The following is a 12,132-nucleotide window of genomic DNA, read 5'->3' on the forward strand; positions in this document are numbered from 1 at the left end:
TTTAATGACAAGTACAAAAAACGGGGAGTCATGGAAATCAGCAGTGATGTGATCGTCCTTCTCGCTTCAACTCCAATGAACTTCATACAAGTTGCAACATTTATACTCAAAACTTGTCATAATTAACGTGTAACACTCAAAAGTTAACATGCAATTCTATTGGTTAGGAAAATGTAACTTTAATATAGGTACTATATCTGTATATGGTAGCAGAGTGAGGAGATTGGGTAAAACATTGTCAGGTGGGCATCTAAACCCTTCCTTCAAGATGACTACTGCAGACGTCACTAAAAGTATGATGTCCTATTGGTTCTATTAGCTATAGGACCCTAGATTATTTGGTCCATCGTGATTGAGTTGGCACCAACCCCATGCATACATTTCCACTTTGCTTAGCAGCATGCAGAACGGTCAGCCAGGTGCGGGGTGCCCCTCAGTGACCCCGCCTTCCTCCAATTAAGGTTACAATCAATCATCGCATCAGCAATTATGTGTCAATTATTTCACTGTGGTTGGCCTCAAAACTGCATCTTCTGTCTAGAAAAGTTATGATATCTCTACTTGGGAGGCTGCCAAGCGTAGGTGTGAACCCGTGCTTCTTCTTGCTCGGCTGGTCACGTGCTTCTCACACCGTGAATTTGTCTGGTGTCTCTCAATTTGTGCATTTGATTCTTATTTAGCTTGCCACCTGCCTACGCTTCCTTATCTTGTCCTTTCAGAGACAGGATATTCTGTTCTTAAGTTTCAATTATATGTAGCTACTGTTCGTTCCTTCTGTTGGTATGACCTTGGCTCTCCTGGCATGAGTTGCATCTGCCGAGTTTCTATTCAGTCATCTCTTCACATTTTGCTGGAATATGAATCTTTTCTTGTTTGGCCTCTAGTAACCTGAGTTGATTCTGCTTTTCGGGCAAAGTGGAATCGCACTTATAATACTGTGCTTCGTTTTGAGGTAGATTATGTATAATGGCGCCTGCCGCGCCATTCTTCTACTTAGGATAGCAAGCCGCACTCTTAGCTTTCTTGTGGTTCCTTGCATATTTACAAGTGCAAACTGGTTGAATATCTTCATCTTGCTTACATCTTGAACTTCTTTGCATGTCAACATCGTTCTTCCCCTTTCGGTTCACAATCTCTTTTTTCCTGGCATTTCGTCTCGTTGTGTCATTCTCGGGTCGTTATTTCTTCTATATGTGAGCCTGTCTGGGTACTTGTGACGTCACCATTCGTCTTCCATTAAGACTTTTTTTGTTTCTTCTGGGACAGTACTTAGGCAATCTTCATTTCGTCTCATTTGCTGGTAGGGTTTTCTTAATGGCTACCTTACTGTCCATGGTTTTCTAGGTATCAGGACATGAATAGGCGTTGCTCTTATGATAGGTACAGGGCAGAGCCCTACTGCGGCTCTCTGCTGGTTTATTTGCTCATCATACGTCATATATTTTGGTGTGAACGTTTCTGGTACTTCAAAATGGGCGACTGGAGTGCAGGCTTTATTTGGGACCTCCTCTACAATGGCATACTCAATTACAGACACTATTTGTAATCTCCTTCCTGCTGCTGCTGCCAAATAATCAGGTGATGATATTCCCCTCAATCTCACGGACAATGGTACATGTGTTTGTTTTGCGAGGTCATTACTTGGAGTTTTCTCATCAATAGTCCTGAAATGTTGCACTGAGTTCCACCCCAGACTATAACCTCTTCCTGCCTCAAAGAATTCTCTAAGACGTGGCTAATCAAGCAATAAATATTGTATTTGAAATGGCCCTACAATAGAGACACTCTGTTACAACCACTCTTGCCTAAAATAATTGTAAAAATGTTTATGTGGAAAATTATTTCTAAAACATTTCATTCACAACTTTGCAGGTGATTGGTTTCTGGTCTGGCCACAAAAAGAGGGTGCAAAGAGATGCAGACCTTTTATATATTACCACCACCAGGAGGCGCAGAAGCTAAGCTGCCTGGGCCAGCGTCTCCTCTTCTCAGGCTGAATCTTTCTGAAAATAAAACAATCTTAACAGCAATTCTGCCACTTACCTTTATCTGTTCCTGCTGCCCTGCTCCCGAGGTCCCTCCGGCTCCGACCTCTGCCAAAAAACGGACCCGTTTTCAGCCGCTGCTACATCGGCCTTGCGAGAGGCCTGCCCCAGCTCTACCATCTACCCGTCTCTCGTGGTGATCCTTCCGTCGCTACGTTTGGCTGGGACGGCACTGTGCACAGTTTGCCTCCGGGTGTCATCAGCGCCTGCTGCGGTCCTGGAGCCTCACTGCGGCTTTGACCATCCCGCTTTCATCCGCTACTACATTGGCTTCGGGAGAGACCTCCCCCGGCTCTACCATCTACCCGGCTCTCGCAGTGATCCTTCCCGCGCTACGATCGGCTGGACGGCGCTGTGCACTGCTTGCCTCCAGGTGCCACCGGCGCCTGCAGTGGTCCTGGAGCCTTGCTGCGGCATTGACCATACTGTGTTTCAACTAGTTTCTGACCACCTGGGTCCCTCGTTGTCTTCTCCGGCCCGTCTCCCTCCTGGAGCTTGGAGTCCCGTCTGTCCGCCGCCATCTTGACTTCCCCCGTCTCCGGCGGCCCTCTTCATCTGGCTGTGGACCCTCCTGCTTGCACCCGCTGGAGACTGCCTGTCTCATCCTGGACCCCATCTGGTTCACGACTGCCTGATTCCCTCCTTGAATCCTCAACTGGGCTGTTGCTGTCTGCCACCATCTTGTCTCCTCCCCTGTCTCCGGCAGCCCTCCTCACTTGAGTGCGACCCTGTTGCTTCCTCCTGACAGCATCCACCTGACTACTCAGGCGCTCCACTGACCTGCGGCAAGTTCGGCTTGACGCCCGCACACTAACTAGAGGTCTGCCTTGCCGCGGAGACACCCCTGCCTGAGTTCACCACCTTGGCATCGGATGATTCGGCCACCTTCAGCTGACATCACCCTGCAACATCAGCTTGACTCCTCCGGCGTTCCACGGACCCACCGCAAGTTATTCCTGACGTACTGTCCTACCCTGGTACCAGCATTCCTACAGTGCTGCGTCCATTGGAGGGTCCTGCTTCCAGGATTTGGCCGAAATCTGCCCTTTTCAGCCTACAGGATTGGACTACCTGGACTCCCTCCTCTCCGGCACCAGTCCTTCCTCTCTCCTCACTGTTCCTCTGGGCTTTGGCAGGGCCATTGCTGCTCGGAGTACCTTATCGCAGCCCTTGACCCGCTGTCTCCGGTCCACCCCACCTGGGTTTGAACACGACAGCGCGGGTCCTCCTTCACCTGCCTGGACCCCACTGGCTGATTGCTATCAGTCCCTGCCCAGCCCTTTCGTCTCCACTGTCTGATGCCCCTCTGAGTATCTGCTCATGACCACTGTTTCTGCCCCTGCCCACAGCCTACAACTCTCCCCGCTCTAGTCTGGGCCTCCCCTGAACGCTCCAGATTCTCCTTTGTAGTACTCTGCTACAGCCCCTGGCCACAGCCTACTTCCCTCCCCACTCTGGCACCGGTCCTTCCACAGAACATCACGGAACTACCCCTCTCCATCCTCTACTACTACCTCCTTCCACTACCTCCCTCCTCACGTGTGGGTGCATTTCATTAAGCTTTCAGCCCTCTCTCACCCACCTCACCAACTGACATGCTATTGGTGCTTACATTCCACTCCTGCCTCCGCCACCTATGATCTTCCCCTCTCAGCAGTAAGAGCAACTGTCCAAGACCCCCACCTGCTCATTCCATTTTATCACCCCCATCCTTCCTCTGGGGCCTCTACACTGCCCCTGATACTGCTTCCCAGTCCTCTAATGCTGTCCCATCTTGACACTACCACACCAGTCTCTGCACTCACCATCACAAGTGCCTACTGCTACGGCCCACCCTGACTCGCCACATTTCTTAGCCCCTGTTATGCAATCCCCTGCATCCTCTTCTTGCCCCCCCTTCTGTCCTCCCCCCATTTCACCACTCCCACCTTCTCCTTTCCCTCCTTCTCTCTTCTTCCCTCCTTATGCCCCGTTATCTCACCTATCCCCCCTCCTACTCCTCCTGCAGCAAACCTTCCCACTCTCACCGCCCTAATCTTCTTTACCCCCCTCTCGCCCACCATTCCAATCACATGAACATGGCACTCTGGAACTCCAGATCCATCTGCAACAAAACCACAGCAGTTCTTGACCTATTCTTTCGCCTTAACCTCCACTTTCTGTGCCTTACCGAAACCTGGATCCCCCCTCATAATACTTCTGTCCCAGCTTCCTTAACCACCTCTTCCTCCTCCTTTTCTCATACCCCTCGCTCCACTGGCCGTGGCGGAGGCGTTGGCCTCCTCTTCCACCCTAAGTTTATCTCCTCCCCCTCCTCTCCATCTCTCCCTTCCTTCCCTTCCTTTGAATTCCTTTACAAATCTTTCTCCTCTCCCCACCCTATCTCTCTCCTAATTATCTACCGACCACCTGGCCCACTTTCTTCCTTCTATGAAGACCTAGATCACCTCCTCTCGCTTATCCCTCCCTCCCCCTCTCCTCTGTCAGTACTTGGCGATTTTAATCTTCATCTTCCTTCTCCCCCCCAATCCTCCCCCATCTTCTCTATCCTTGACTCCTACCTCCTCTCCCCTCTCCCCTCCTCTCCTACACACTCCTCCGGCTCCACTCTTGACCTCATCTTTAACTCCTCCTACCCCGCTTCCCCTGTCTCTACCCTTCCTATCTATCTCTCTGACCACGCATTGCTCTCTTTTTCCCTTTCTCCTCTCCCTCACTCCTCATCTCCCAACCCTTCCCTCCAGTTTACTCACGGCGTGACTTCCGCAACTTTGACCCCTCCGTCTTTACTGCCACTTGCTCTTCCCTTCTCCCATCTCTCAATGACTACTCATTTTTATTGGCGAATGATGCCCTTTCCTCCCTTTCTTCTGCTATTTCATCCTCCCTTGATCAACTTTACCCCCTTTCTTTCTTCCACCAAACCCGGAAACCCTCTCAACCTTGGCTCACTCCTCACCTCCTCTCTATGATGCGCCTTCTCAGACGTCTTGAAATACTATGGCTCAAAACTCCCTCGTTATCTAACCAAACCTCTTACTTCTCCTATCACACCATCTACGACTCTGGAATGACCTCAGCAAAATCCTCTTACTTCTCTAGCCTGCTCCAATCTCCAGCGACTCACCCCCGCCGTATCTTCCAAACTCTTTCTCGACTCCTCTCTCCTCCCACTCCTGATCCCTCCTCCAATTCCTCACTCTCTCCTTCTGACTTCGCTAACTCTCTTCTAAGATTGTTTCCCTGCGGCAAAAAATACTCACTCCCCCCTCTGATTTCTCTTCTTCTACCCCCCTCCTCCCTCCTGCATGCCCATCTTCTCTCCCGTCTCCCCTTCTGAAGTCTCCACCCTCCTATCCAACGCTCACCCCACTTCTGCCCCTACTGACCCTCCCCCTTCCCTTCTCATCCCTAAGATTTACCCTCCTCTTGTCCCCTACCTCACCTCCTTCTTCAACATCGGTCTCTCCTCAGCTACCTTCCCCTCTGCCTTTAAACACGCTACGATCATCCCTATTCTAAAGAAACCTTCTGCTGACCCATGTCTCACCTCAAATTTCAGGCCTATCTCTCTTCTCCCTTTCCTCTCCAAGCTTCTCGAACTCCTTGCCTACTGCCAACTTTCATCTTTTGTCACTAATTCCTCTCTCCTTCCACCCTTTCGTCCTAAACACTCCACTGAAACTGCTCTCACCTCTATTCTGAACTCCCTTCTCACTGCTCAGCATGCTAAACAATACTCTATCCTTATTCTCCTTGATCTTTCTGCAGCCTTTGACACTGTTGATCACCCACTCGTCCTTCATACTCTCTCCTCCTTTGGCTTCAAAGGCTCTGTACTCAACTGGTTATCCTCTTACCTCTCTTCCCGCCCCTTTACAGTCTCCTGGGGTGGCCTGTCCTCCCCTAAGTATCCTCTTGAATATGGCGTAGCCCAAGGCTCTGTCCTTTGCCCTTTCCTTTTCTCTCTTTACACCTCCCTCATTGCTCCTATCATCTCCTTGTTTGGCATCTCCCACCACTTCTATGCCGACGACACTCAACTCTTCCTCTCCTTCTCCTCCTTCTCTACGGACCTCCACCTGCAACTCTCTTCCTGCCTTACTGCCATCAAGGACTGGATGTCTTCCCGATTCCTCTCTCTCAACACCGACAAGACAGAAGTCCTATTCTTTCCCTCTAACTCTCTTCCACCTCTCTCTCCTCCCCCTTTCATTCACTTCCCTCCCTCCAACCTCCCTATCTCTCTTCAGGCTCGTAACTTAGGTGTTCTCTTTGACTCCTCTCTCTCCTTCTCCCAGCACATCTCCCTCACTTCTCATTCCTGTCGCTTCCACCTCTTCAACATCCGAAAAATCAGCCCCTCTCTCACTTTCCACGCCACTTAACTCTTAATCTCCTCCCTCATCTTCTTCCGTCTCTTCTACTACTCCTCTTTACTCTTTGGACTTCCTTCTTCCCACCTTGCCTCTCTTAAATCCATCTACCACTCTGCTGCCCGCACCCTCTGTCTCCTTACCTCCGGTGATTCTATCTCTTCCTCTCTTTCCTTCCTTGGTTGGCTTCCTTTTCACTCCCAACTTAAATTTTGCTTTCTCTGCCTTGTCTTCAAATCTCTCCATGGTCTTGCCCCCCCTTATCTCTCCTCCCTCCTCTCCTTCTACTCCCTCTCCCGTTCCCTTCGATCCATTTCCTTCTCATTTCACCCCCACACCACTGTGCCTCTTCCTGTTTTCGCTCCTTCCAACTCTTAGCACCTCTACACTGGAACTCCCTTCCTCTTGCTATCCGTTCTTCCCCCACCTTCACTTCGTTCCGCACTTCCCTTAAATCTCTCCTTCTCCATTCTCCTGCTTGAATCCCCCACCCCTTCTACTTCCCCCTTCCCCACTCTTTTCCCCCTCTTTTTCCCCTCCCATCTACTACCTCCTCTCTTCTACCCTCCCTTTCCTCTTCCTGCCCTCCTCCTCCAACCCCTCTAACCTGTCCCACCTCTCTTTCCTCCCTTTCCCCTTCAGTTAATTGCTCTTATCACTGTTTTATTGTTTGATTTATTTATATTGTAACTGCTTCATCAGTTTTATAGTTCATGTTTTATGTATCATGTTGTTCCATGTACAGCGCCTTGGCGTAAGGCGCTTAATAAATCAATAAATAATAATAATAATAATAATATGTAATTATCTACCTGTTGCTGCTCCAAGCAATTAGTTCATGCTCTTATCATCAATCAAGCAAGTAATGACATCTGTGTTTATGTTATGCAAGGTAAGTAGTAGTCAGAATAAATTACGTGCCTTGCTTCACTTTTCTACTTCTCCCTCAAACTGCCTGAGGCCCGGGCAAACTCCCCCTGGGAGCACCCCAGGATATGGCCCTGAGTGCCAGTTGCAGCACCAATGTACAGAGACAGAAAACATTAAATATATATTAACCAACTGTACAAACACCTCTGATCATCGTGGACTTTGGTTTAGAGTCCCTGTTGGATACAGCCAACAAATCATTTATATGCAATAATTGTGCTGAGAGATTTCTTCCTGAGTTCTTTGCAGCGCTTTCCAAAGACATGGGGTTATTACAGTTTTCCTGTTGTGGTATAAATGCAGGTAAAAGTGCTGGTTATTCTGGTGCCAGCACTGTTACCACACCAGGAAAACATGCCTTTACCGGTGGGGGTCACTGATTAACTTCCAGTCAAGATCTGGAGTTAAATCCGGCTCCCACTGGCAATAAAATGCCAGAATTATTGGCACCGATAATACTGGTGCCAGTGATTCTGGCAATGCCATACAATGGAGTCCCATGGCACTCCATGGAATGGGGAATGACTGCACTTTCTGCAGCCTGTACTATCCCGGTAATACCGGGATATCAGGTGGGGGAAATGGTAGGTCAGTTCCTGGTATCCCGCCGGAAATGCCGGCAGGATACCAGGAAACTTATAACCCCCATGGTGTTGAGGTGATAACCAATCATAACAAACACATGTGCCGGAGCAGACACGATAGGCAACTGTGACTTTACCCTATCAGCGGTGCCATCATATTTGCTACAAGTCCCCTGCATTGTTTTTTTGTTTGTTAACTCAATTACAATACATCTGACAAATCACATTCCTTATGGCTCACATGTTTGCCAAAGTCCATCAACGTTGTGATGGGTTGAGGAAATGTATGGAAAGCACCCTTCTCTCTGAAATGTGAAAATAGAATAGTCCACTTCAATTAACAAGGGCACGTGACACAGCACCAGCCAGTTCATCCGTGGAAGTTCATCCCCAGTTATGAACCCCAGCAATGCCATGTGGGTTCTCAATAACCATAAAGCATGCATATTTTCCACATCTGAAAATGATTTCTGCATTATGGGACAGGTTTATTTTAGGCATAGCTTTATCAAACCAAAACAGACAGTTCTAAAGGATACAGACTACTACGTCCACATTTCACCCTCATTGAAGATCATCAGTGTGGTGCACTCTGACCTCCTTCAGATTGGAGAATTGGGGCCTGTTTGCCAAACACTATCAAAGGTACGGTTGATTCGGAAAATTCATGAAAATAAAATGTGTATATGAATTGTCAGAGTAGAATAGGCCTTTTCAGCTAAGAAGAACACATGTCAGAGGGACACGCATCCCTTGAATTTATCTGCCAGTTCTGAACCATTGACAAATTAGCCAAAAAGCATACATTCTTGCTTAATGTGAGAAAAGTATTTGATACTGTTCACATGCCTATCATTCGTCATTTGCAGGGTGGTGAAATAATTGCCATTATGGGGGTCAGTCGAAATGTATTTCCCAAATTCTATGTCCTCTGACTACTCCAGAGCTTCAACAAAATGCTGGTGGCCCCCAATCCCTAGCAACACATTCATGAATGTGCACTTCATGAAAATCACCTCAGGAAAGCTGGTGAGATAGCTCAGCAAATGTAGATTCCATTCTCAGTCACAAAGTTCTACATGTTACGGTACCTGCTACAACAATCAAAGTGTAGCCTGTTGGTTCCAGTTTGCAATCCTTGTAAGATAGCTCCTCCGGCCAATGCATTTGCTGCAGAGATGCGCTCTATACTCTGGGCCCCCTGAATGATAGCGCACCGGCCTCCGGTAAGCTTATGCCATCCATGCCCTCAACTCATTTCTATTTTAAGGTTAAAATGTTTCCTCTACCAAATCCTAACAACATTCTAATTCTCCCCAAACTAAATCCTATCAATGGTCTACCTATCCATCATCTTATGCCTATTGAGTGAACTGATTTGCAACCTCTTGCCTCTGTCCCTGCCTACACGCAACTGATTTTTAATAAAATTAGTCATGCTGTTTTCTACAGATCTCTGTTACCACCAAGCGTGATTGCAGAGGCCCCCCTGGTACCACCGATGCTAACCAGCACCTTAACCAAGGACCAACTTTTTTTGCACAATACTCTATTGCCTTGACAAAGACTCACTGGTCGAAACATGTGTTGGTTTTTTTCTCATGTTACAGGCAATTACGTTGCTCATTTAAATGTAGCAACCGTGTGGCAATTAAAACCTGTACCACGCATACCAGACTGGCTCAGGACTCATCCTTTTGTCCAGCTTGGAGGAAATATCATGAATCAGTGAAAACCAGTACACCCAAGACCTACTACAAATCTGGGGTCCAGCACCCTCCAACTCTCTTCATACTATTTTGCTCAATCCATTCAAATCAGCCTTCACAAACCACCCACAAACGTTAGGAAAGTCAATTTTGTATGAAACAGCCACACTTTGCCGGGTTTGGTTTATAGGTGAATATGTTGGCCGGGGCCTTACTTGTTAATACACTTAGTGAAATTGTTTTAGCTGTCATAGCCTGATTAATTGTGAGTCAGTTATGCCTTGTGTTGTGTATTAGTACACACTCCAAACCCTAAAACCCCAGTGAGTACGTTAACATTTCCCCAAAATGTTGTTGACCTATTGCCAAATTAGAGCCATACTATACAAGGGATGGCTATGGTGGGGTCAACTCTCTCTTACCTATGGGTGACTTACCCCAGGGTCTTACCTCCAAGCAGAAATTGTATGGGCAGTTATTTGAATTTGGAAGGAGTTTGACACTTACTGTTAACTTTGAAACAGAGAAAAATGAGCAACAGTCATTTGATATGTGCAATGGTTTCCAGTTCTCATTATTTCTATCCTCTCCATCGTGCATACATTAATACAAGAGTCCCACAACATGAAACAAAAGAAAGCAGTTATACAGTTAGTGACAACTTGGTCAGACAGGAGGCTTCTTCTGAGCATGATCTTAAATGATTCTCCATTTATCTAAGATAACCTTACCTGGATAAAGTCGACCGTATTTCCCAGGGCCTTGAAGGCAGTGTACATCACCTCCCGCTTTCCACCCCATTTCTGCATGATGCACACGCAACGCTTGTTTTGGATCAGGTCCTCCACTATGGCCTTTCCAGGGTCTTCCTGTTGGACGTCAGTGTGAGGAACCTCTCCTCTGCCATGCCTGTGGTTTTCAACCATTGTCAGTGCCCCTGTTTTCTCTGCCCTGGCTCCTGACCACGTAGAGTGGTAGTTCCCATTCCAGACATATGTTCCCAAATCTTTCTCCTCCTTGAAGACGTCCTTGAACATGTCCAGCATATAGAGGTCATCTTTGCTATTTCCATCAACCACCATGATGATCTTTAGGCACGTCTGAGAGTACTGTATCGAGCTGGCTGAAAGCAAGCACTGCCTTAGGTACCTTGGGTCTTCCTGATAGGCAGAGATGGTGAGTGCCACTTTCCTCTTACCACTACATGTCAGTATATTCCTCCTCATCTCACGGTGTTCCAGATAGGCAAAAAAGCTCTGAACTACGAGATGCAGCACCTGGATGGCTCCATAAAGACCAAAGGAAGTGAGGCGGAATCGGTCATGTGTGATTTGAAATTCCATAGTGTATGCTGCCAGGATGCCGCTTAAAAGAGCCACGGCCATGATGATGGTGACGATACACCTGGCAAAGGAGATGGGCGAACTCTTTGGCATGCCTGTACCTATAACAGGAGCATAATAAGAAAGGGAGAGAATATACATAACAATTATCGAAGATCTTGACATACATAGAGTCCATAGTCTGAGATGTTTGTCTCAGGATGGTCATAGGAGAAAATGACAGCCAATTTTTTCTTTTTTTTTTGTATTTGGTTTACATAAGAAACCTTTACAATTGCATTTAATAGAAAAAAAAAGGAAAAAGAAAGAAAGAAAATATATATATATATATATCCATAAATAGCAATAAAATGAAAATACAGCATAGCCCTAAAATCCTTTTTTGAAAAAGTAAGAAATATAAACCAGGCCTATAAAATCAGTGCATAGTTAAGACCAAACATAAGTTCCAATTTCATACTTCCCCTCGCATAACAAGGACTCATGGATGTCACATTTGTATACATATACAGCACATTCAATAAACAGACAACTAGGAATAAAAATGCATCAAACAGGTAATTCATCACAAAGATGCATATAGATCTAACTTATTTGATGAATCCTGTAACCTCAAGTCCCTCTGTAGTATTGGAAATAGAGAGACAGCTTGACCAAATAAAAGTTTCTGCCCCCAGAAGTCCCAGTGTATTGAATCTGCCCAAATAGAGTGCCCTGAGTCCTTTCAGTGCTACACAGTCTAAAAAAAGGTGGCGGGCAGATTCAATAACCCCTGGATTGTGACAGAAGTGACAACAAAGATCCAAGTCATTAATGACATTCCTTCTATATAGAACCTCCTTAGTAGGCAAGATGTTCCATCTGAGTTTCAGGAGGAGAGAACGATGGTGGCGGTTAGGGAATTGGGTCAAAATAAAGGACAGAGAACCTCTCTACTTATGATAGTATTTTAAGTCACAAAGAGAAGGATAAGAATGAAGTTTCTCCAAAGTGTTATTCCAGTCACAACAATAGAGGAGTTCTTTCACTTTGTTTGGATTGGTCAGCAAAGTATCCCTATCGTTGAACAAATTCTGATAAGGTCTTGTCACAGAGATCTCTGAATTTTAGAAGAAATGAGTTTCGATTCAGGGATCCCTGTGAGA

General features: G+C 46.8%; 1 protein-coding gene across 1 annotated transcript in view; it reads right to left on the minus strand.

The window, feature by feature from the left end:
* The window catches only part of LOC138528747 (hyaluronan synthase 1-like), a 339,410-nt gene that overhangs the window by 219,814 nt on the left and 107,464 nt on the right, over positions 1-12,132 (minus strand). Inside the window, exon 3 of the mRNA XM_069640619.1 lies at positions 10,376-11,088. Coding sequence (XP_069496720.1) covers positions 10,376-11,088 — 713 coding nt within the window. The remainder of the gene's footprint in view (positions 1-10,375; positions 11,089-12,132) is intronic.

This window comes from Ambystoma mexicanum, chromosome 1q, assembly GCF_040938575.1.
Source record: "Ambystoma mexicanum isolate Mex_15411 chromosome 1q, UKY_AmexF1_1, whole genome shotgun sequence".
Taxonomy (NCBI): Eukaryota; Metazoa; Chordata; class Amphibia; order Caudata; family Ambystomatidae; genus Ambystoma; species Ambystoma mexicanum.